We start from the raw sequence: 25,903 nt of genomic DNA, 5'->3' as shown, positions 1-25,903 counted from the left end.
AATTAACACATGACTATTTCGAAATTTTAAAAAAAGAAATAAAGAAAGAAATGTTTCTAAAACACTTGGATAAGACAGTCAAAAAAATTAGATGCTCTCTGTTAACTCTTAGCATGTTATATTTCACTTACAAATAGATTACATTTTTTATGTTTAACTTTTTTTATCAAGGTTGGTTCCTAATCTCTTTGAACATTTAAAAATATCCTCCTTTCTCTCTATCCATCTATCTGACTTTTTTTATTTTTTTTAACATAATTTACAAGTACAGTTCTTAGATGTCAGCTGCTAACCACTCGAGTCCAAAGTCTAATTTAGTATTTTCTAAAATACTTTACAGTAACTTATCAAACTATTTAAAAATAAATATTGTTGAGTTCTTAAACATCTCCCCCTCTTGCCTCTTCTCTCATTGAAAACCAGCTCTCTTCAAAATCCAAAAGCCCTCTCTCCACCCTCTTTCTTTCATCAAAACTGTCATAAAAACACTTCATTCTTTCTTCTCATCAAAACTATCCCTAAAACCATTTGCTTCAAAAGATCTCTCTCCAAAAGGCCAAAGACTTCAAAATTCTCTCTCTCTCTCTCTCTCTCTCTCTCTCTCTCTCTCTCTCTCTCCATTATCTTCAAATAAGAGATCTCTCTAAGACCTCACACCCTCTCTCTCTCTCTCCCAATGACCTTTAAATTAGAGATCTCTCTAAGAATTTACCCAAATGCTTTAAGATCCCACCCTCTCTCTCTCTCTCTCTTTCTCTCTCTCTCTTTTGTTCACCCATGCTACTAATATCAAGATTATACCTAAAACCCTTTCTCAGTCATTACCTTCAATTTAGAGGGCTCTCCATGACCCCAGACCCAACCCACCTCCTCAGAGTCTGCACCATTCTTTACCAGCAAAGGGACTCACCAAACTCAAAGCTTTTCCCTCTCCTCAACTCTTCATGTGACCCCAAAACCCTAACCCTAGAATTCTTCATCCAAGTCTGCAACAAATTCCTCTTCTCATGGAAACCACCCTTCAAGTTCTTCAGGTACACTCAGTCTCACCCTCAAATCGCTTTCTCTCACACACCCATTTCATGGAACAAGGTTCTTGACATTTTAGGCAAGTCTAAGAACCTGCAACTCATGTGGGAGTTCCTCGAAGAAATGGCTCGAAATGGAATGGCAAACACCAGGTCTTTTGAGATTTCTGTCATGGCTTTTGCGAGTTCTAGAGAGATAAATAAGTGTATCGAGACCTTCCATCTCATGAATCAGCATGGCGTGCCCTATAGCTTGGAGACAATGAATAGGGTGGTGGGCTGTCTCTGTAAATTGAAACTTGTAGAGGAGGCACAAACCTTAATTAGGAAGCTTGATCCATGGATAAAGCCTGATTTAATCACTTTCAGGATTTTACTAGTTGGGTTTTGTGGGGTTGGGAATATAATCCAGGCTTCGAAGATATGGAATTCAATGGTGGATCGGGGGCTTGAACCAGACGTAGAGACTTGCGATGCCATAATTGATTCTCTCTTCAAAGCCGATAAAGGGGTCGATGCCCTGAAATTGTTCAAATCGATGAGTTTCAGAGGACTAGATGTTCGATTGTCAACTTATAGAGTTGTGATCAATTGGCTATGCAAAAATGGCCAAATTGGCGAAGCCCAACATGTGTTTGAAGAAATGAGACACAGAGGCTTGGAGCCTGATGACTCCATTAATGGGTCTCTGGTTTTTGGGCTTGCTACTAGGCATAAGATCAGGGAAGCCTACAAAATGGTCGAGAGCATAAAAAACCCTAATTTGACTGTGTACCATGCCTTGATCAAGGCTCTAATAGGTCTAAAGAGGCCATGTGAAGCCACCCAAGTTTTTAGAGAGATGATAGAGAGAGACTGTGAGCCCACAATGCACACATACATTATGCTCTTGCAAGGGCATTTTGGGAAGAGAGGGAGAAAGGGGCATAACCCAGGTGTTAATTTTGACACTGTATTTTTGGGGGGTTTAGCAAAGGAAGGGAGAACATGGGAATTCAGTAAGTTCATCGAGAGAATGGTGTATGAAGGTGTGGAGGTGCCAAGGTTTGATTATAACAAGTTTTTGCATGCTTTTTCAAATGAAGAAGGGGTGAAGATGTTTGAGGAGGTTGGGAAGACGTTGAAGGAAGTGGGCATGGTAGATGTTGGGGACGTCTTTTTGAGGTATGGAGAGAAGATGGCTACCAGAGAGAGGAGGCGGAGGCTTAGGCTAGAGCACACTTAGCTCAGGTCGGGTCGAGGTGGAGGCTTAGGCTACAGCGTGTAATCTGTCATAGAATTTGGCCTGGAATCGTTTTTTATCGAGGTTATGCTTAAAGGCGTGGAGGTGCATGGGAAATTAGTAAGTTCAAAGAGAGAATGGTGTGGAGGTGCAAAGGTTTGATTATAACAAGTTTTTGCATGATTTTTCGAATGAAGAAGCGGTGAAGTTGTTTGAGGAGGTTGGGAGGAGGTTGAGGGAAGCGGGCATGGTGGATGTTGGAGATATATTTTGGAGGTATGGAGAGAAGATGGCCACCAGAGAGAGGAGGCGGAGGCTTTGGCTAGAGCACACTTAGCTCAGGTCGGGTCGAGGCGGAGGCTTAGGCTACGGCTCTTCATCTGCTATCTCCTGTGTGTCTGGCTTCCGCCCGGACGCAGGAACTAGACTCGGCGAGCCCCTCAAATGCCTAAGTTAGTTCGAATAGAATTTTCTCGGAAAGGTCAAAGAATTCTTTCACCCACCGACTATCTTCGCCGTAGCGAGCTTTCCCGTGAGGAAAAGGGCTGTCATCACGTGTATCTGGTCTAGGAGCCAACTAGAGGGACGAATAGTCCAGTTCTTCCTGCGTCCCACTTCTATATCATCCATCTCAACCATCGTATCCGCCCATCCATACTAGTAAGAATTTGGCCTGGAATCATTTTTTATCGGGGCTATTCTTGAAGTGCTTGGATGGTATTTGTGTTAAACGGATGCTTATCTTCTACTTAAGATGTGGAGTCTTTGGCTGTTTTTAAAGTCTTTCAAAGTTATATCTTGCCCTAAAACTAACATGAAAAAGATGAAAACTGTGGGACATTATGTGAGACGTGGAGAATTCAGCAACTAGCGAATATTGTAGGATGCGGCATGCCTTGCAGATACCTTGGTTTACCTTTGGTAGAGGATAGACATCACAGATCAACCTGGGACTGGCAGTGGAGAGATTTCACAGGAAATTGGAAACTTGGAAAGTTGAATATCTTTCACTTGGAGGGAGAATAACTCTCATAAAATCACCATCTCTAATCTCCCGTTTATTTTATGTCCGTATTTTGCAGCCTTCCTCAATTGCCAAAACTTCAGAGATTTTCTTTTGGGCAATTTTGAGGGGGACAGCGGAAATACCTTAATTTGGGAGAAGGATATAGCTCCTAAGAGGCAGATCGGTTTGGTAATTAGAAGACTTAAAACTCATGAATAGCTCGCTTTTGACCAAATGGTGGTGGATATTTTCTTCACATACTACTGGCTTGCGGAAGTAAGTGCTAACACATAAACAGTGGAACAATCCTAGAGCTTCCGCCTTGCGGATAGGCTGCAACTTTGTAGTCCTCTTTTATTATTGAAGGTAAACATTCTCTAAAAAAAGAAACAGTAGAACAATTGTAGGAGATGAGATGAATACTAGATTTGGGTCTGATAAATGGCTGGGTGACCCGTCTCAAATTCCAACACCCTAGTCTGTTTTAAAATGTTGACAGCACAAATGCCTTCGTTTCAAACATTCAAGTGCCACTAGGAAGCCAACCCTTTTGGAACATCATTTGTAGATACAGAAGGGTGACTGACACGGGGACTAAAGAATTTTAAGATCTATGGGGGCTACTAGAACAATTATACTTCTGCCCCAACGGAAGGGATCAGACCATATGGGCACTTACTCGGAGGCCAATTCATAGTTCATCCCTTTTTAGATAGCTATATAATGACCACTTGCACCTCTATGAACCTTGGCAGAATAAGGGTCCCCTCCTGTACCCCACAAAGTGCAGGGCATCACTTGGATTATACTGCAAGGGATGCTAGTAACATTCCTAATATATGTATCATGTGTAAATCAGATGAAGAATCAGCCAACCATTTATTTTTGCATTACCACTAATCATCAACATCTGGTCGTCGCTCCTTAGGCATGGCAGTTTGCAACAGGTTATCCCTTTTGTAATTCAGTTCCTCCACCAATGGCTCAACCTCCCCTCCCTAAAATGGGAATCACCATTTTGGAGGGTACTTATGGCTGCAACCCTGTGGATTTACTGGAAAGAGCGGAATAAATGAATACTTGAGGATTCATCATCGTCTCAATTTAAGATTCACGATCTCATCTCAGCCATGGCAGCAGAATGGGTTTCTACATCAAAGGTGGGCGGTGGGTATTGCACGGACTGACATTATACACACTTCTCAACCTGTGCCCGAGGGTAGCCACCAGAAATCATCTTTGGTTCCCCCTCCATTGGGTAAATTCAAATTTAACTTTGATGGGTCATGGGAGCTCCATGGGGAACTCAGGACCAGTAGGCTGTGGTGGGGTTATCACATACTCAAATGGAGCAATAGCACTCACATATGCGGCCCCTTTACCTGCCTGTTCAACGAATGAGGCGGAGGCAAGAGCTGGGCGAGGGGAAACCAACATATCCCATGGAGACTCTTTCACATTTTTTATCGCATTAGGATGCGTTGAGGTCCACGCACCACACATTTGTGAATGCAATGAGTTGGTTGACTCTCGTGAGGCAAGGGACTGCCCCCTCTTCATTGCTTATAACTTTATTCTCATATACATAGCATTTGATGTCTCTGTATTTTGGTGGTTGTAATCTATGAAGAAGATCATTACCATTCAAAGAAAGAAAAAGGAGTAATAAAATAACCTTTTTATATTTTTATTACTTTTAGCAAAAGAATAAATGTAATTTAAAGCGGAACAATCCAACTTGACATGAACTGGGATAACTGCTCTGTCTTTTCTGGCTAAGCTTCCAACTCTCTCTCTCTCTCTGTCCACCAAGCTTTCAACTGCTCTGTGTTTCTGTGAATTCAACTGCACTCTGTCTCTGTGAATTCCAGGCATAGTCTTTAGTTGTGGACAAGCATACAAGTCTAGTGCATCTCTTGTTTTTGCATTCCTGGAGAGAGAGAGAGAGCGGGGGGCCGTCATAAGATTCATTCCCTGTGACAATTTGGTTCCTCGGAGGAACAAGATTGCAAATTAAAGGCAGCAAAAAGGACGCCAGCACACTTCATTATATGATACGTATGTGATAATAATACATACCCAAAATAATCCTATTTTCATCCCAATGCTGTTACTTCTATTAGTTACAGAGGTAAATAACTGTGAAGATGGCTTGTTGCTGTTTTATTTTTGATTGGCACATAGTTCATTACAAACCCCATGAATTTATAGGGATTTTACACTTGATTTCTCTGTGCAAGCTATTAATTTCAAACCATGATTGAAACAAAATCACAAGGTTATTGTGGTCTCAATCAGAGCTGGTAATCCACAGCCTTGTGGACAAATTTCCGTCAGCTCTCTTTCAATGGTTGTCTTTCTACAGGTTCCAATCCCGTGCGCGCGCGAGAGAGAGGAACTGTAAACTGATTAACTACGGTCTTAACCACAGCTGATAGTCTCCACCCTTATCGACAAACTTCTGCCAGCTTCCTTCCAACTGGTTCTCTTTTGAAGGGTTCCAATCTAGGTGGCCAATCTTCATTAACAGGGTATCACCAATCTGGGCTACATACCCTTCATTGTTTGCATGGTAGATTTTCACAGAACTCCTACAATGAATTCCAGCCCTTGATCTGGCTTCGATTAGCTCTGTTATGACATCTCGGAGGCCAAAATCATAGAAGTGGTCATAGAAGATGACAGGCTGCATGAGGCAAAAGAGGGAATGTGCTAAAGCAAAAGTTTGTTTCCATAGCAAACAGTAAAAGCATTGGTTTTGAAGAATTAACAGCAAGGCTAGCAGTTTTAAAAGGGCAAGCAAGGCCAGACTTTCGAGATATTAACAGAAATGCTAGCAGTTTCAAAATGGCAAACAAGGCCCCAAGTATCGGATCCAGTGCAGGGAAAGAGAGACAGAAAGAAATGATCTTATTGCTCTCAAATAGCAAAAGAGGCTCTTGTATTTTCAGTCCATTCCTAAAAGCTGGTTGTGTAAGCATTATCAAACCAATCTTTTTCTGTTAAAAAGGTTTAAAAATGGTGTCACTTTTGTGACTTCGTAAAAATGAACCATGTCCCTTTTCATTTATAAATTTAGAGAGGAAGAAGGGAGAGAAGGATTAGTTAGAGTTTGAAAAGGAAAGCCAGAATCAGATCTTAAAGCATTTATTCCTAAAGTTACATGTCAAAAGTGAAGTTTAGGAAGGACAGCGAAACAGATATCAATGCATTTATTCACAAATTCCATGTGAAAAGCGGAGTTTAGGATGGACAAAGAAGCAGAATTAAAGCATTTATTCCCCAAATTCCATGCAGGAAGCGAAGTTAAGGATAGACAAAGAAGCAGATCTAAAAAGCCTTTATTCCCCAAATTCCACATGAAAATCCAAACTTAAGGGACAGCAGAGAAGAATGGATGAGAAATTACCGTCCCAGGATGCGTTAAAATATAAGCATATCCTTGTGTGAGCTTCTCGCGTGGAAATGGCCAGTGCCCCTAAAACAAAAAAATAGAGCAACGAAAGGGAGAAAAGGTTCAGTTTATTTGCACAGTCAAAGGATGCTCATCAGAGAGAGAGAGAGAGAGAGAGAGAGAGAGAGAGAGAGAGAGAGAGAGAGAGAGAGACCTGTGTTGACCCAGTATCATGGTTCTCTAAGAAGGTCACTGCACGTGAAGGCCACCAACCCATCACTCCAGTTGGTTTTCCTTGAGGGTCGATTAGTCTCCAGTATTGGTTGTGCAAAGCAGAATGGAGGATGCCCTGTTCAGTAAGTGTATCACGATAAAAGCATTGTATCACAAAATCCACATATCCTTTGATGTAACTGATCAACTCACAACTATGTAATATAAAAAATTTGAATAAATCGTGTCCCACCCAGAACTCTTTAAAGAAAGTTTCTAAGGGTCAAATAAAATGCAGTCACAAAAGATGGGAATTTTTGCAGTGTAGGGGTAATGCCTGGTTCATTTGTTGGTTTTGCAGAAAATTGGCACCATATTTAAGCTGCATGAGAATCCAATATGGTTAATATCATGTTGGTCGTCAATGGAACACAATTTCAACGTTTAGAACATGGTGGTTATTGGAAGCTCTCAGCTCATGCTTTAGAAGAAAAGAAAATAGCTCATGAGGTCTTTCCTTTTCTATCATACTAATTGCAATGGAGTGATCTGCTAATAGTGTTACCCTGATGGCAAATAAACCCTTACTAATGATTTATTGAAACATAGCTTCTGTCCTTCTTCAGTATTTTCAATACGTTACTTTTTAATTGGTTTCGTCACAATTTTCTGATCACTTTATTTTTCTAAAAAGCAGGATTGAAGTTTTAAGGACATATAAATTCATTATTGTCACCAAAGTCATAGGTTAAAATGTTGGTTTAATAAAAATAACTGTCATCACAGTGGAAGACTTTTGTGGGCTGCAATACATAGTTAAGTAAGCTTATATAAGGTGAAGGGTTTCATACACTTGGAACTTTGAGTGAGAGAACAACTCTCAAACACAAAATACTTTGCATCAGTAGTTCACATTCCTTGTCTAGGCAGAAATGACCATAATTCTAGTGCGTGTGCGTGAAAGAAAGAGGCAATCACAAAAGCAAACCTTAGATGTAACATCAAACGCAGATGAAGTACCACTGGTGGCATTAATCCAATTAACTATGCGTTGGCGATGAGCATCTGCATGTCAAAGCCCTGTTAGCAACTTTTTGGTGCCTAGCTACTCCTGAGTCATAAACTAATGGAAGTAGTAGCACTAATTTAGAACTTCGAAGTAAAATATGTTCCACATCTATGGCAAACTTGGAAAAATGACATTCCATATGTATCTCAGGTATTTACACTCTGTAAGCATAGTTTTTACCAAGAAAATAATCATATACTGCTTTTCCAAGAGGAGACCCTCATAGATTCATTGGGAGACTACATAAGAAACACTTGAAAGCTCAAGGAATTTATACAAATTGAAGATGCAAAATTTGCACCATGCTATAGATAGATATGTCTTTTTCAATCGTAAAAGACATGAAATCCAAAAGAGAAAAAAGTCTATGGCAGCATGGTTCCAAGCGGAAAATCCATAACTATCGTTCAGCTAATGTCAAGTTCATTGCAAAAGAACAAAGTGACAACCTTGATTATAACATAAATTGCCACCTTCATATGCCAAACTATCCCAATATTCTCCAATGGCAAAGGCAGGATTTGAGGCTTCAATGTATTCCTTAACATACCCTCCTGAGAAACCTCTGCAAAAAAGAAGAGCCAGTAGAACGAATTTCCTTTTGGTAGATGAAGAAATGAGAACAGATAATAAGATTACATATCCAATAGACTCTATACATGGAAAATGAGTGATATGATAAAGAAACATATATTTGTGAGGGTAACAAAATTTATCTTTTGCACCTCACAAAATCAAGGCGCCAGCCATCAAAACCAATTTCACTTCGAAGCCAGTTTAGCCATTCCTTGATATCTCTCCGTACAAACTCTTGGGAATGATCGACATTTGGTGCTGCGTGAAAAATATCACCTACACAAAGAATACCAAGAAATATGAAGTACAACTTAACAAAGGAGAATCCAGATTAGGACGAACCACCATAATATAAGGCTATTCTACAAGTCTTGCATCAAGTAGAAAACGTATTTCAACATTGCTAAGTATCATTTATTTTTTCGCTAACTTTAGGAAATTAATTTAATGGTCAAGGGGTAGAAGAGCTTCACATGTCCTTTGACAATGTGGCCATGGTGTAGAAGCATTTGATTTCAAAGTAGAACTAAGGTTCGAGTCTTGAAGAATCACCTAGATAGGAGAGGGGAATTTCACTTTAAAATTTTCCCACTAATTTTGCCCAAAAAGTTCAGCTGTTTGAAAAGAAAAAAGAGTTAAAGAGAGACATAATTATGGAGCCAGCCAAATTTTGCCTTTTTTGTTTGTAATATTTCTCAAATATTAAGAGAAATGGGCGACTACAGTTTACCTGACACATCTTTCCTCAATTAAGTAAATTAAAGTCCTATAAAAATTATAAAGTGAACATCACATTCCATCAAAGTTATGTAGATAAAGGTATAACTTTCAAGTATGGTGTCCATGAGAACTAGTACAGCGGCATACAACAAGGAACTTGTTCAAAATCATCGACATTCATTCGAGTCTTATCCCAACTACACGAATCATGTTCCACCATTTTGCTCTATTATGAGACATACCTTGGTTAGACCATAAGTCAACCTATCTTCTCACTATTTCAATCCATATCTTTTTGACATTCCCCTTGCTCTTTTAGAGCCTTCCACCTGAACCAAATCGTCCCTCCTAACCGGTGTTGTATTAGGTCTACGCAGCACATAGCCAGCCTACCTAAGTCTGTTTTCCTCATCTTATCACCTATTGGAGCCACCTCTAAGTTCCCTCGGATGTATTCATTCTGAATTTTATCCTTTCTTGTCTTGCTATTCATCCATCTCAACATCCTCATCTCAACTACACTCATCGTATAGATATTTTGTGTCTTGAGCTCCAACGTTTTGTCCCTTAAAGCATGGCTGGTCTTACAACCGTCCTATAGAACTTCTCTTCAAGTTTCATTACTACGTGGCAATCTTTGCCCACCCAGCTCTAATTCTATCACGACATCTTCCTCAAATTTTCCATTCTCCTGGATTATTGACCCAAGACATCGAAAATAATTTCTTGGTCATTAATTTTAACTATTTCCTTGTTTCTATTCCTATTATTACTAAACTTGTTCCATATATTCATTCTTAGTCTAGCAAATTTTAAAACCTTTAGATTCTAGGGCAATCCATATCCAATAAGCGAGTAGGTAGGCATCAATTTTATAATTTCCAAAAGCTAAGAAAGCACATTTTAGCATTCATCTAACAAGCAAAAATAAATAGCATTGCAAGTAAGATAGATACCACTTGAAGGATTTCCAAGCCCCTGGAAGTTTGGGTCATCACAAACAATTGCTTCAGGCCCCCATGCGAGTTTCCCCCCAAAAATATTCCACACGCCATTTGGACTCTGAAAAAAGTTTAATTTCAGATGAATGTAATTCATGAAAATCACTAATGAATATACACATGAAATGAATTTTATGCATTGAAGAACTATCCAGTTGAATACAAAATTCATTAGAGAAACCACAAGCAGAAGTTATTTCAAATCAACTTAATTTTAAGGCCGCTGCTAAGCCCCCTAAATAGATATTACAGAATAAATCCATAATAATTCCAGTAAAATAAGATGGCCTATGAGCCCTATTCCATTATTAGATCACAAGGAAAAGGCCAGTATGATGTGGACAACACAATATATGTGCCATGTCTTGCTTTTGCTCAATTATTACAAATATGGAACCACAAACAAAATATATTGACCAACACTCCACAGTAATATTTGGCATAAATTGCCACACTGAAGTAAGAAAATGAATTTATCATTACCAAATAAAAAAATGCACCTGTTTTTGCGCACATCGATGGTTAAGCACAACATCACCCAAAGCCTGTAAAAACAAGCTTCAAAATTAGGTACTCACATATGGATAAATGAAAAGATATCTATAGTTGGCAGAATAGAAAAGACACAAAACCATGATGCATGGATACTTAGAAAGTGGCAACATATCAAGGTCTAATACTCCAAAAACATATGTAAAATCACAAGAAGTTGATGTTTTAGATGTGCCCATAGCCACATTCACAGTACCGTGGCCTCAACCTAGGAATTACTGATAATTTCTCGAAAGGAAAGAAGACCGTCTAGCAGTCAAAAAAATTTGCTAAAAAATAAAAGGGACAATTTTATTTGCCTTTTATTACATGCCCTTCTTCCCATTGGACAAACTTTAAACCCCACTCGGAATTGCGTTATACCCACTTTCTCTCAAGGTGATGACTAGAAAGTCATCATGTTTTAAAGACATTACTTTCAACAAATACTCATGCAAGCAAACTTGACGACTCATGAATATGCAATTCTATGCAACCTCAGAATAACCAAGGAGCAAAATGCATGTCATGCATACTGTACTAATAATGACCAGTGAACTTGAAATACAATTGACAGCATTCCCATCGAAGGTCTGTAAAAACACACCAAAAGATCTTGACTATGAAATTCCTCTATACATTGCTTAAGCTCGTCCACCGTCCCATAAGCTGAGTTCAAATTGTACAGATCAGAAGGCATGTAACCTGCATCAAATACCATGTTATTAGTAACTTTCAATGTTATTAATAATTTGTTGCACTACTTGGATCCTCAAATGGACTTACATCATTGCAATGTTCTGTTCATGCAGATTCTTACTCGAGAAATATCAAACCATAATAGAAACATTTTAATGCATAAATCATGTCACAGAATGATGTTTAACATCAGAAAGTCAGTTACCTATGCCTCTAAAAGAATAGGTCACAAAGTGATTGAGCAAAAGAAAATAGCACCTAATCCATTAGACGTAGTAATTATGCAGAGGAATGCTCAACAAAAAATCAAAATTATCAAAATTCCAAGTGTATACCTTGTGGAGCAACTGATTCTGTAGGAGGTGGGAGCCACACAGCAGTAATCCCACAATGCGACAAATCAGCTGCTTTTGGAGCTAGTTCCAGGTACCATCTCCTCCTCGAGCTTTCCCAATTGAATCCTTGGAACTTCACATTGCAGCAACCATTAAAATAAGTACATGCAACACTGCACAGAAGAAAAAAAAAAGGAAAAAGAAAACGTAATTTCCAATCATCATCATCATACATTTATAACAATATGATAAGTACCACATACTTATATAGCACAAAGACACAAATGGGATTTATTAAAAACTGCCTAATGCACGAAATCCAAGTATCTCTTTTCAAAACGAGAAAACCGTGACACCAAATTGCATGTCATATAGTACAACAATGCAAGGCTCTTCTAACTAATAACAATACCTATAGGCCAAGAAAAATCAGTCAAAAACATATATGTTATCAAACAGCTTTTGGAAACTCATATTTGGAGGGATTTAATAAAGTGTAGCTCATAGCCTAAGGAAATTGCCCGTTGTAGATTCATTGTTCTAGATTGTTTTTTTTATTCTAGAGTTTTTACATGAAAAACCTTATGTCAAGAATTTTCCACCACATATGGAAACTGATTGTTAATTAAATGAAATCAGTTAAATTGTTGGCAGAATAAAAAAATCCTTAACTGGACCAAATCCATTTCGAAGACAAATTTATTGAGGACGATTTGAAAAGAACATTAAAAATAAAACTAAACCAAAAGAAATACCTAAAAGATTTGGATCAAAGTAGAAATCTGACTCAGTAAGAATTTCCAGCACAAAGTTACAATGCTCTAGGCAAGGTGGTCGGTACTTGGAATAAAACTCTTCATCCTAAGGATGGAGATTGGAGAAGGTTCCAACTAATAAAAAGGGTCATCCAACGTAAACAACTAAGCAAAAAGAACACAAGCACTTGAAAATCACCATGTGATATGACAACTGCAAAAAACTGATCAGTTCACGATAGTGATGGTACTGAAACAGCATGCATCTAAATGATGATAAAGAATAAAAGAAACAACACAAGCAAAGAAAACCGCTCAAACTATTGCATAAATTTAAAGTCCCCATTACAACAGCACAATTTCAATAAAACATGTCAATGGAATCCACAAAGTATGAATTCATACGTGTAACGTCAATTTGTACTATTAGTAATATACTTGATGGGGCACACAGCAAACAACCGTTGTCACAGAAAAAGGATGAAACCCTGGAACAGATTAATAGAATAACATTGAATTGGGAAATCATCTTATTTCTCGACATACAATACGGAAAAGTTGTTGGGTAGTAGCATCATCTTAACTATATAGCTTTCAAAGGAATACCCACCACAATCTCATGCCCAGTGCCAGTGCCAGGTTCTGCATCAAGATCACAATCCAACCCATGTTGACAAATCAACAATCTCATATAGCAAATAGCTGAAAACAGAAAAGGAAAGAATAATATATCCCTAGGGACTGCGGTTTTCCACAGTCCACTGGGACCATCACAGTCCAATGAAATGATGGATGGGGATTGAGAGGACAACCCAACAATGGCATGTCATGGGTCCCATTCTATCCATGACTGTCAATAATTTCATTGGATCCAATGGATACTATTGCCCATAGCCATTGATGACAGCTATCCCATCAAAAATTTCGTGTAGCTTACCCAATTTTGTGGGTTCAGGAATCCTTTGTCGCTGTATAGTTTTCCTCTGCAAAGCACGTTCCAAAGCTTTCCGCTGCTTTCCAATCGCTTCTTTCTCAATCACTTGCTTGATAAATGTGTCCCCTTGCTTTGGCTTTTCTTGAGCAATTGACCATACTTCCTCAGGTTTTGGCAAAGTTAAAGAAGAGGATGACACAGTCAATTCTTCAGGAATTGTGGTTTTCCTAGGTGGAAACTTGGGACAGATGGATCTAATTCTACGAGCCATCCATTCAGGAATATCTCTTCTGGGACCATCAGCCAAAAGTCTCCATCTCTGGGAATCATCTTCAGTCAAAATATCTAACCTTCCTCCATTAACCACAACGGTAGCATCTTGATCCTCTTCTCCCACCAACCTTCCCTCCTGTAACAGAGATTCAGCCATTTCAGCCCTCTGCCTCCACACATTGGTAGCAGCTTCAGAAGCCTTTAGAGATCGCTCTAGAGCCAAACATCTCTGCATATAAGCTCGATCCTTTAGTTCCATGGTTTTCTTGGCAGCATCAACTGTGGATCTTATGCCCTCTAACTCCACCTTCAAGGCCATGGTAGCGGAGGCTTCACTTTTTGCTGCTTCTTCCTTGAACTTCTTCAACAATGACTTTGTTGCCTCTTCTTGCTCTAAAAGCTTCCTTTTGGTGGATTCCTGAACTTCAGCTAGGGTGTTCTCCAAAGAGTTGGCACGTGCCTCTAATGAATTAGCACGAGCTTGAACCAACTCCAATTCAGAGCTCAATCTATCAACCTCATTTTGTTTAAAGGTTAGCTGCCGTTCCAATTCACTCATTGCACTTTGTAGACCTACATTCATCGAATGAACAGAGACCATTTCATCCACCACCTGCAACCCATCTGTAAGGGATTCCATGGCTCTCTTTGCATGGTCGCTGGCTTGTTGGGCTGCCATCAAAACCTTTCCCAATGTATCATTAGATTGTTCAACAATGGATGACAGTGTGTTTTCAGTAGTTGTTCTTAGTTGTTCTTCAATGTGATAGGCTGCCTCTGCAGCTGATGTTCCAGCTGCTGATACCCTCATTTGCGCATCCTCTAATATGTGAGAGGTGGATTGCTGGAAAGCTATCTCAGCCAGCTTCTCAACCTGCACCGCTAGCTCAACTGCATCCTGTTTTGCAAGAACCAACCTGGTTTCCAAGGCGATTTTTTTCGCTTATCCGTAAATGATAATTCAATCAACAAAGAAGTTTTTCAAAAAGAAGGAAAACTACCAACCACATTTTAAAGGCAATTTTCTTGATTTCTCTCTTTGTTAAATGTAATTTCATCAAATAATAAGTGTCTAAAAAAATAAAAGAAAGGTTTCTGTGTTGAATTTTTGTTATTCCTTTTATTTTGGGAAAAATGATAATTCAATCAAGTATAACGCTTTTCAAGAATAAAAGAAAAGAGCCAAATTACAAAACCCATTTCTTTATTTTTCTTTGTAATGAATTATGACTCCACAAGACAAGAAGTTTTTCAAGAACAAAGCAAACCAACCTGGTTTCCAATGCAAATTTCTCATTAAGCGAATCCTGAAGCTTGTCATGGAACAGGGATTTCGCGGCTTCAAGCTCAGCCACTGCCAATTCTCTGTTGCCATCTATGGTAGCAGCATATTCTTGTAACTTAGCTTCTGAAAGTGCCAAATCTTGGGTCAAGCGGTCTCTTTCTTTCTCAGCAGCTTCTTGCCTCAGTCTAGCCTCTTCCAGTGCATCATTGGTTGCAATAAACTCCTCACGAGTGATTTGCAAAACTTCACCATTACCAGAGCCTGATGAAACACCATCTCCTTCGAAGACAGTATCCGTTAAAATATCTTTAGAATCACCCTGTCACGATAATTTTAAGATTAAAGTGAACACGTAAAATATGAGAATAGTGAAATATATGTGTATGAACATACCATACTTGCACGTAATAAAGGTTGGTAGCCATCAAGACCTTTTTCTCTTTCATGGATTTTCCTGCACAAGTAAAAGCACAAATTTTATACAAATCACACAATTCAGTTGAATCTGTGGAACTGGAAAAGCGCAGTAAACTTTGTGGTACCTCCTATGATTTGAAGCATTTCTAAAGGCAAAAGAGTGATGCCATATGCAGAGATTTGGATTATGCAGCTTGGTGTTTCTAGGGAGGATGGAATGATGCGAGAAACTCCTCGAAGGGACACCAGGCCAAGCCAACAATGCCATTTTCTAACTGCCATCAACTCATAGTTGTTCAATAAAAGTCAGCAACAAATAAATTACAAAAAAAGTAAATAAATAACTACATATCTTGTGCTTTCTTTGACTTATTTTCCTGAAAGCAGCAGCTGTGCTAGCATTAAGCGAAATAGTAGTAATAACAAGGCAGAGACCGAAGCACATTAATAATCTTTATGAAAGTTAACATGTAAATAATAGGAACCATGTTAGCAAGTGACCACATCGTTGGTGTCATTTAAGTAGCATGTAGCAAATATTAGTTGAGGGGTTCATGATCCAATAAGACTCCAACTCTCCATCGATAGTAGTCATTGGAAGAGAAAGCCAGAGAGGAGCCAGAGAGTAAACTATTAATATTAACAGAACAGATCAAAACCTGGTGGTTGTCATTTCTTGCATAAGTGCAATGCCATCATGGTTGATAACCACAGGTTACACAAAGGAACACCTAAATTTAAGCCATTTAAATCATTGCTTCTGTTTTATGCCCAAAAGCTGATGAGATGTGGAATTGTGAAGAAACAAAAGTTAGAGAACTCTTGTATATAGAATGGTTTCTTATAAACTAAAAAAGAGAGAGAAGCCCCATTTACTGAGCAATCACCGACAGGGTTCTCATGGAAAGGAATGGCGATGCCATACTTTATTAGCAACTGTAATGTATATGTGTATACATGTACTAAAAGAATAAAATCTCCTTTCATTTTAGTGATAACTCATAAGTTTTGATGACAACAACAATCACACTTCTTCAAAACATTCCCTAGTTTTTTTCTCCTTAGAATTCTATATAAGATTCAGATGATATTTTTCGAACACCAAAGGTATCCAAAGAAATTAGAGATGATAAAAACTTCAAATTTGGAAAGAACAAAAGAAACCAATATCATATGCCCTTTTAAAAAAAACAGTCCGCAACTGTAATATATTAATGTGTCTACATGTACGAAAAGAATAAAACTCCTTTCATTTTAGTGACAACTCATAAGTTCTGATGACAACAACAATCACACATCTTCAAAACATTCCCTAGTTTGTTTTCCACTTAGAATTCTATATAAGATTCAGATGATATTTTTTAAACACCAAAGGTGTCCAAAGAAATTAGAGATGATTAAAAATTCAAGTTTGGAAACAACAAAAGAAACCAATATCATATGCCCCCTTAAAAAAAAAAGTGATAACAAACAGCCATAGAACTATACCAACAAATAGCATCTCAATAGATCTGAAAATCCAAATTCCTCATTCACAAAGCAATAACCACCACCTTATTGTATATGCCAGTGTTTGAAAACCCTTACTCAGGCTGGAATTCGCCAGGGTCTCAAGCCCGAGTCAGATGCTAGCTTGGCCTAGTTGGGACAGCCCTACTCAGCCGAGTCTTGACAAACCCCAAATAAAATTTTAAAAAAGAAAAGAAAAAAGGTCTTTGACTTGGGTAAGGCTCATCTAGTTTTTCGCATTAGTCACCCGGCCCAGGCAGGTACGAGTGACTCGAACCGGTGTGAGACCTAGTCAGTGACTTTTTTAATCACTGGAACCTTCTTGTCATGATTAGTTTCCATGGTGTGCCACAGCATATGGCCAAATAAAGTTGTCAAATTTGAGTTCCTCTCAACGTATAAACATCTAGAAGCATTGTGCCACAAAGAAACAATATTAACATCCAGTAAGTAAAATAACCACAAATCCACACTCAAACTTCATTAAGAATAAGATTGTGAATCATCAAAAGAAGAAGAAACAAACGAAATACCCCATATAAAAATGTAACCGCAATTTGAATTGAAATAACTAAAATGGCAATACATGTACAATCGGCTGGCTGTTGTTTTCTATCGTGTTTATAATCCACATCACAGAAGAAACAATAAGAAAAATCATAAAAAAAATGGAGCTTGCCAAGAAAAATAGCATGTCAAATTCAATATTTGGAACCAAATGTCACAAGATGCAGTAATGGGGTGCATTCAAAACTATATCGCAGGCTTTGATGAAATTGCAAGCATCTAAGAATGTGAAATCAAAGCAAATGCAAAATGATGGACATTATAGAACTCAATGCTGAGGATAAGTAAAAAAACTCAGAGAGAACTCAATTTGCAGAAGAGATAATATTACCAAAAAAACATTCAAAAGAAAAGAAAGAGATAATATTACCAAAAAACACATAGCAACTTAATTTGCTTTATCAGCAACGAGATAAGTTGAATCACATGATCATCGAAATACATTTCATCTCTCTCTCTCTCTCTCTCTCTCTGTGTGTGGACATGCTACATGATAAATTAATGGAAAAACAAGCAAGCAAACCTTGAGAGGTTGGTTAGAACTTCAGAAGAATCAATGAAAATTTATCAGCTAGAAAATGTAGAGAGAGAGAGAGGCTGCCCCAGCAGTTGCTAAAAGAGAAGAGAGAGAGAGAGAGAGCTGACCTGGAAGCATAAAAGGAGATCTGTTCATGTGTTTCTATGTTTGGATTCACGGAATATCTGGTGAAATCATGCTCCCTTTTTCTGCACTTTTTCATCTCTCTCTAAAAAATCATACCTCCTTTTGGCGCACGTCTCCATCACTCACTAATTGCGGTTTGTATAGAGCCGAGGCTCTAAACAATCAAAGTAAAGCACACATTCAAATAGTATCAAATTTTAGTTTCAATATTAAAAATCTTTATGATGGTCTTAAAATATATTTTTATCTTTAATATTAAAACTTAAAGCATAAAAAAAGAGTAGATTAAACAGATCTATGAAAATGTAAGAATCTTTAAAATTGACGGTCCAAAAGCATGTTACAAGATGCAATGTTCCAAAACTTGAAACCCATTTTTTTCTCATATCCATGCATCTTGATGTTGAGATGATCAATTTAAAGATATTTGAGAATCAAAACAACATCTTTTAATAAAATTTTTAAAGTAGGCTCTAATTTGATTATTTAGAGCTTCGGCTCTATACAAACTTTTCCCCTCGGGGTTTCTATAAGGGCTAGGCACCTCAAATCCTCATCAAGAAAATACTTTTCGTAACATAAATATCTTTGATGGCTCTAAAATTAATTTCCTATACAGACAATTAAATTTGAAACTCAAAAAAAGGTACAGATTTTGTGGATCCATGAATATTTATTTTTAAGGTAAAATTGACGGTCCAGATAATTTGTTATAATATATAATATTTTTACCACTTAAAATCTTAATTTTTTTCACAACCATATCGTTCAAGTCGAGATGATCGATGTAAAGGTTTTCCAATACGTGAATTGTAATTTGGATGAGTTATGAAGTGAGGCTTTACTTACTTTGAAAAGGCTGCATCCCTATCAGACTATTTTCTATATAGACATGGATGCATTTTTTATAAGGCTACCTTGAGCAAGAAAAAGTAAAGCTTCACTTCTTTCAAAATAATACTGGTAACTTTATCAAAATAAATCTATGATTTAAACTATTTAACATTTTACTTATAATTTTTTATCTGATTTTAAATCATCCAGATCAAATTTTAAATAGCCCATCAAATCACACATCAAAATGGGTATGATATTTATCAAAATACACCTATTGTAAAATGTTAAATAGTTGAAATATTAAGTGTATTTTGATAAATTTCTCAAAAATATTTAAGGAATTCAAAATTGAGAAGCAAAGCAACTAGAGTAACTATAACTATATCTAGCCTAGTATATTAGATTATTCCTCCAACTGAACTGCTCGAAAATACTCTCATATGTTACTATGAGAAAAGAACAATTTTATTTTCCCTTGGGCGAACCACTGTCAGGTTCTTTATATCTTCATGTTTAAAAAAACAAGATTGTTTGGGGATCAAATCTCATCAAATTATTTCAATCATTAGATTGTAATACATATAACTATTTAGTTTAGTAGAAGATGAGGGGGCATCTTCAACCTCAAAGACCAGTATCACATCATCACCTCACGCATACAGCTCTTTCCGTCGGTTTCTTTCTCCCCCTAAGCCTTCCTACCTTCCTGCTTGATTTCCCACCGTGCCTAAACTAGTGCCTCAACGCTAAAGAATTCTTAGAGAGAGAGAGGAACTCTTTTAGAAAATAATTGTGACCCACACAATTGTTATGGTGGTTCTTTCATTGTATATATAATGGGAATACAATGGTGTAATACATACTTTACTATCTTGTTGCATCAACTTTTCAAAAAGAAAAGAGCAATATTGTCTACTGAGACCTTTCCAAAAATTATAGATTTGGAATTTTATTTATATTACTCCCTCTCAAACTCGGATGGGGAGGCATTTGAAGCTTAAGTTTGAAGCATAGATCATGAAAAACACCTCGTGGCAAAGGTTTGGTGAAGATATCAGCTACTTGATTGCGAGAGAAAACAAAACGAGTGATTAGTAATCCAAGAGCAACATTTTTATGCACAAAATAATAGTCTAATTCAATGTACTTTATTTGTATATGAAAAACATAATTCATTGTCATGTAGAGAGCACTAATATTGTCACAAAAAAGAGTTGGTGGCTGAGGAAGAGGCACCCCAATATCACAAAGAATAAAAGAAAGCCATGACAATTATGCAGTAGTGGATACCATAGATCGGTATTCTGCTTCAGCATTAGAACGAGCCACAGTCGACTGTTTCTTAACACTCTAAGATATGCAATTAGAACCAAGATAGGTGCAAAAACCAGTGGTTGAATGATGAGTGGTTGGATACCCAACGCAGTCTGCATCAAAGAAGGCATATAACTCAAATGAACTAGTAGATAAGATTCTTATACAACAAGATTGTGTACCACTGAGATAATGACGGATCTGCTTAATTAGCTGCAAATGTGCGATTGTAGGAGGATGCATAAATTGACACACAATATTAACACTATGAGAAAGTTTTAGCTGTGTTATAGTAATGTATTGGAGTGCACCAACAATGCTCCAATAGAGAGATGGATCAGAAAATGGTTCAGAATTCCCCTGAATACTATTATTTATTTGCCATTGGTGTTAAATAAGGTCTGGCACCGAACATCTAAGCACGGCCAATAATATCCCGAGCATATTTTCTTTGTGCGAGCAAAATACATCCTGAAAAATAAGATACCTCTATGCCAAGAAAGTAGTGAAGATGTCCAATATCTTTCATGGTAAAATCCCTTCCAAGTTGAGAAATGTTGTTTACCAAAAACAATAATATTATCAACATAAAGGAGAAGGATAATAGTGCCTTGAGTAATGCGAGAAACAAATAAAGATGAATCGACTATGCTGCAATAGAATCTTATTCATAATAAATAACTATTAGATCGATCAAACCAGGCCCGAGGCACTTGCTTGAGCTCATATAAAGCTCTTTTTAATTTGCAGACATGATTTGGATATTTTGAGCTCACAAATCTGGGATGTTGTTTCATAAATACAGGTTATTTAAGAAAGACATGCAAGAAGATATTTGTCACATAAAGCTGTTTGATAGGTCAGTGGCGCACAATATATATGGTGAGAACAATCCGAATATTAGCAGGCTTAATAACATGACTGAATGTTTCAGAAAAATCAATTCCAGCAACTTGATTATATTCTTTAGCAACTTATCTGATCGTAAGTCTCTCTAGATTACGACACGACTTTAATTTCGTTTTATTGACCCAATGATAACTAACAACATTCATACCTAGTGGAGTTAGCTCCCAAGTTAAATTAACATGTAGGACTTCAATTTCTTCTTTTATCGCATGATGCCAAGCTGAATGACTCAAAGCAGACTTATTGGTTTTAGGTTCAAAAGGGATAGCTTCAAAAGTAGGAGCACTTGAGATTGCTGGCATAGATGGGAGAATTCGAGGTCCTCGAGTACCATCTTGAGATCTTGTGATGATGATGATGCTCAGAAGTTGAAAAGAAATTAGATCGGTTGGTTTCTTAAGTGGCAATGTTTTCATCACCATGATTGTGTGTTGTATCATCCTGAATATCTTGGATTGGTGTTGCAGGGGTGACATCTTCCTCTATAAGAGAAGTCTGAGAGTTATCAATGGTGAAGGGAAAAACTAGACCTGAGGGATTAGATACATCAAGGGCCCTCTCATATGGGTGGTTTATGTGGAGGTGAATCAGAAGAAGAATGAGTATGTATGTCAGGCTCATAACACTCTGACCATTTTGCATAGGTGGACAACTCTCCCGAAACCTGAGCACTATCAAACAAAGAATTGTGATTAGCATAAGGATATATATTTTCATCAAATACAATATGTCTAGAAATATAGACTCGTCGTATGGGTGGATGTAGACATCTGTAGCCCTTATGTTGGATACTATAGCCTAAGAATACACATGGAAGATAACATGGATTAAATTTGTTTGTAGCATAGTTTCCAAGATATGGAAAATACAGACAACCAAATACTTGAAGTGAAAGTAGTCTGGTAAGTGTCCAAACAATAATTTGTATGGTGAATCCATTCGTAAATTAGCAAGAGAAATTCTATTGATAACAAATACGCCAGCATGGAAGGCTTCAATACAAAAACGTTTAGGGATTCTTGCACGTTCCACAATATTTTTATGTTTCTTTTCAGCTATTCCATTTTGCTCAAGGGTTCCCGGACATGATGATTGTCATATGACTCCATTGTTATTAAGATGATCAACAAATTCTTTCTTAGCAAATTCACCACCTCCATCACATTGAAACAGTCGAATTCTTTTATTAAACATCCTGTCAACCATATAATTCATAAATGCAACGAAAAATTCAGACTTTCATTTCAAAGGATAAATCCAAGTAAAACGAATATAATCATCAACAAACACCATATAAAATCGATAACTTTGATTAGATACAGTTGGAGCATGGCCTCATAAATCTGAACAAATCTTACAACTAGCACAAACAACATAGGATTTATCAACACCACTAAAAGGAAGTTTACAACTTTTTTCCATTTGACAACTAGCACAAGCAGAGTGAGATTTATTCCATACATCAACATTAATCAAATGTTGAGATTTTAAGTAATGAACAACTTTACTCCGAGGATGTGTAAAACTTTGATTTCATATATCTCCCTTTCTACTGCCAGTGGCTAAAGTTCTTCATGTGCTCATTTCTTTAATTAGAAATCCATTTGAGGAGATTTAAAAAATACATAGGAATTCTGTTGTAAATGGACTAACTTATAACAAGTTCTTTTTCATTTTAGGCACTAAAAGAACATTAGAAACATTGAATTTTTCAAACTCAATATCAATACTTGCATCATCAATATGTGAAATAGTTAATTGTTCACCATTCCCAACCATGACTGTATCTGTGCCTCTATAAGGATGAAGATTTTACAACTTATCTGAATCTCATGTCATATGAGTGGGGGCACCTGTGTCCGATAACCATTATGAGTCTTGTGAATCAGCTATATTTATTGCAACAAGGGCTTGAGGAATATCTTCTGTTTGGTACATGTGGTTGAATCGATACCAATATTTCAATGCAGTATATCTAAGTTTCCCACTAATTTGACACTTTTATTGAGGTGTCTGAGCTAACTGTTGTATCTAGGAATATTGTTGGAAGCCTCGATCCATGTATCGCATAGGTAGTGTACTACCACTGTCTTGATTTTTCTTGGGCACCTCACGACCCACATTACTAATCTAGCAAGTTTGAACAAATGCATGTCCTCGAGAGTTGAAGAAATGTGGACCACCAAAGCTGTTCCTTCTTCTACCTCTATAATTATAGTTACCTCTGTTGGGTTCAATAAACTTTTGTTGTCCAATAAATGCCACTTTTCGATTTGGATATGAGTGTTCTTCAGAGACATGGAGCTGATTTCTAATCTTATGGCTTTAAAGAAGAGGTATAATTTCAGAATATAAAGAAATCAGAAGCTTAAACATAATGGTAGAAAAAATGTCATATTTTGGACCAAATCCATTAAAAAAACAAAAAAACCTTATTTTCACTAGGAACATGTTTTCCAATAGCTACCAAATCATCACAAATACACTTGAATTTGCATATGTATTATGATATGGTTTAATTCCCTTTCTTGCAGAGTTGGAGTTGCTGGGTAAGTTGAAATTCCCTAGCTTAATAATTACCTACATAGGAGTTCTTCAAGCATTTTCAAACTTTTGCAGAAGTCTTAAGGCCAACAACAAGGCTAAGACATTCTTCTAATGATGTCCCTGTGATCCAAGCTTTAAGAAGTCGGTCAGATTTTAGCCATAATTTATAGGATGAGTTTTCAATTTCACCATTACTAGGAGAGGAAATCTTTTGACTTGGTGCAGGATAATCACCATCAATGAATTCAAAAAGTTCCTGACTCTCAATGAGAGAGAGCATTTGGGTTTTCCATAATAAATAGTTATTTTGTGTCAATTTAGTAGACATAAAATTTCCTATATTTAGGGTGGAGGGATAGGGATATTTGTTTGATGAGGATGAAGTATCCATTCGAATAAAGAGGTATTTTGAGGATAGATGGATCGACTGAGAAATGTGAGTGAGATTTATTTATTTTCGATGTGTAAGAGGGAGTGCGGGTTGTGGGTAAGGGTTGAATGAGAGAATATGGGCTAGGTGTGAGAGGTTTGGTTGATATGGATGATGCAAAAAGTATATATGATATGAATGGTATGATGGTATGGATGACCGATGTGAAGACAAAGAAAAGGTGAAGCAATGGCAAAGTAAAGGTGAAGCAATGGTAAATAGGGACTAACCTCTGGATGTGAGGACAAACTTCCTTTGGAGATGAAAAAAAGACGTGACTATTTCACTCTATCAATTGAATTATCGAATTGTCTCTCTTTGAATTTACCCTCTATCGATTGTGCTGCATGGATGGCAGCAATCGCTCTGATACCATAAAGAAATTCTTAGAGACAAGAAATTATTTTAGGAAATAATTGTGACCCACACAATTGTTGTGGTGGTTCTTTCATTATATGTATAATGATAATATAATGATGTAATATGTACTTTCCTATCTTGTTGCATTCAATATACACTTTCCTATCTTGTTGCATTCACATTTCAAAAAGGAAAGAGCAATATTGTGTACTATGGCCTTTCCAAAAATTGTAGAATTGGAATTTTATTTCTATTAGGCACCAGAGGTGGTAATCAAATTAAATACGTCGATCCACACCAGTGGCAAGCTAAGCAAGTGGAAAACCTACCCATACCAATATAGTTGCTTGGGCTTCTATCTCGAGATTGATTTGTTCACCTACCAACAAGACCAGCTGAGTTCATATTCCTGTCAAGATCTGGATTTCTAGTTTTCCTAGGCCTACATCCCTTGGTCCACAGATTAGTAAAATAGTTCTATTAGGTCCCTTCTGTCCCCTGACCACCAGTAATATATAGTAACCACGCCCTCATTAATTAGCAATTGAGTGTTCCCCAGCATTAGAGGAAGAGGACGCCAACTTCGAGCGGTCCAAAACCTCGTGGATAAGGGACTGGTTCCAGCAAGCCGAAACATCCCATAAGAAGGAGAAGGAACCCTCGGCCCGCAACAGATAGAGGAGGATTTATTCAATCACGTAGTTTGGGCTCCTAGAATATGGCGCCCTTGTGGCAATCTATTTGATTGTATCGAAAGGTCTAGGTTATTTCGGGGCAAGCAGATCATTTTTCATAAAGAGGATGAGCTTCAAGTGAATGAATTGGAGTTCTTGTACAGGGAACTGTTATAGTGGTTGGCCCTCTCCTATTTTGGAAACCAAGGCATATGTTTTGCCTTAAACTTGGTATACAACCAAGTGAAGAAACCCCCTGAATGCCTCATCTACCATTTTTTTTTCTTCTTAAAATGAATATACTTATATTTATTGAATTTTTTTTTCTAAAATTCATTAATTTAATTATGTTTTAGTTAATTTTTATGATTTATTTGCTAGGACCAAAATAATATGTGTGGGAAATTTTTGGTGTGGTAAAATAAAAAGAGGGAGATACAATTGAGATCCGGCTTTTAGAAAATGGTTTGTATAGAGCCGAGACTCTAAACAATCAGTAAAGCACACCTTCAAATAGTATCAAGAAATGTGGTTTCAATACTATAAATTTCTGTGATATCATTAAAATATATTTTCATATTTAATTATAATATTTAAAGCTTAAAAAATACTATATATCTAGCAGATCTATGAA

At 37.2% G+C, this 25,903-nt stretch overlaps 2 protein-coding genes across 9 annotated transcripts; one reads left to right on the top strand and one right to left on the bottom strand.

Moving 5' to 3' along the window:
* The first annotated feature begins 388 nt into the window (after positions 1 to 388).
* LOC18428020 (Pentatricopeptide repeat (PPR) superfamily protein) lies at positions 389 to 4,915 on the top strand. Its single transcript, XM_011622803.3, has one exon. It carries the CDS (start codon positions 778 to 780, stop codon positions 2,251 to 2,253), a length of 1,476 nt encoding a protein of 491 aa, XP_011621105.2. The 5' UTR covers positions 389 to 777; the 3' UTR covers positions 2,254 to 4,915.
* A 359-nt stretch (positions 4,916 to 5,274) lies between these two features.
* LOC18428021 (putative alpha-amylase 2) lies at positions 5,275 to 18,354 on the bottom strand. Of its 8 annotated transcripts, none has more exons than XM_006837061.4 (16): positions 18,180 to 18,354; positions 15,584 to 15,733; positions 15,435 to 15,495; positions 15,029 to 15,360; positions 13,487 to 14,673; positions 13,160 to 13,191; positions 11,795 to 11,927; positions 11,368 to 11,465; positions 10,730 to 10,774; positions 10,185 to 10,290; positions 8,658 to 8,784; positions 8,382 to 8,497; positions 7,852 to 7,928; positions 6,865 to 6,999; positions 6,666 to 6,734; positions 5,275 to 5,942 (listed from the first exon to the last, which is right to left on the bottom strand). In XM_006837061.4, exons 2-16 carry the CDS (start codon positions 15,724 to 15,726, stop codon positions 5,670 to 5,672), a joined length of 2,934 nt encoding a protein of 977 aa, XP_006837124.1. In that variant the 5' UTR covers positions 15,727 to 15,733; positions 18,180 to 18,354; the 3' UTR covers positions 5,275 to 5,669. The 8 variants fall into 8 exon arrangements, with proteins under 8 accessions (XP_006837124.1, XP_020519123.1, XP_088706435.1 ...); XM_020663464.2 differs by having other exon boundaries at positions 15,440 to 15,495; XM_088850309.1 differs by having other exon boundaries at positions 15,029 to 15,320; positions 15,440 to 15,495; positions 18,180 to 18,316.
* Between the last annotated feature and the right edge of the window lie 7,549 nt (positions 18,355 to 25,903).

This window comes from Amborella trichopoda, chromosome 10 (genome assembly GCF_054954075.1).
Source record: "Amborella trichopoda isolate Santa Cruz 75 chromosome 10, AtrichopodaSantaCruz75HAP2 v2.0, whole genome shotgun sequence".
Lineage (NCBI taxonomy): Eukaryota > Viridiplantae > Streptophyta > Magnoliopsida > Amborellales > Amborellaceae > Amborella > Amborella trichopoda.
Note: the sequence above shows the minus strand (reverse complement) of the source record. Positions and strands in the feature narration are given on the sequence as shown.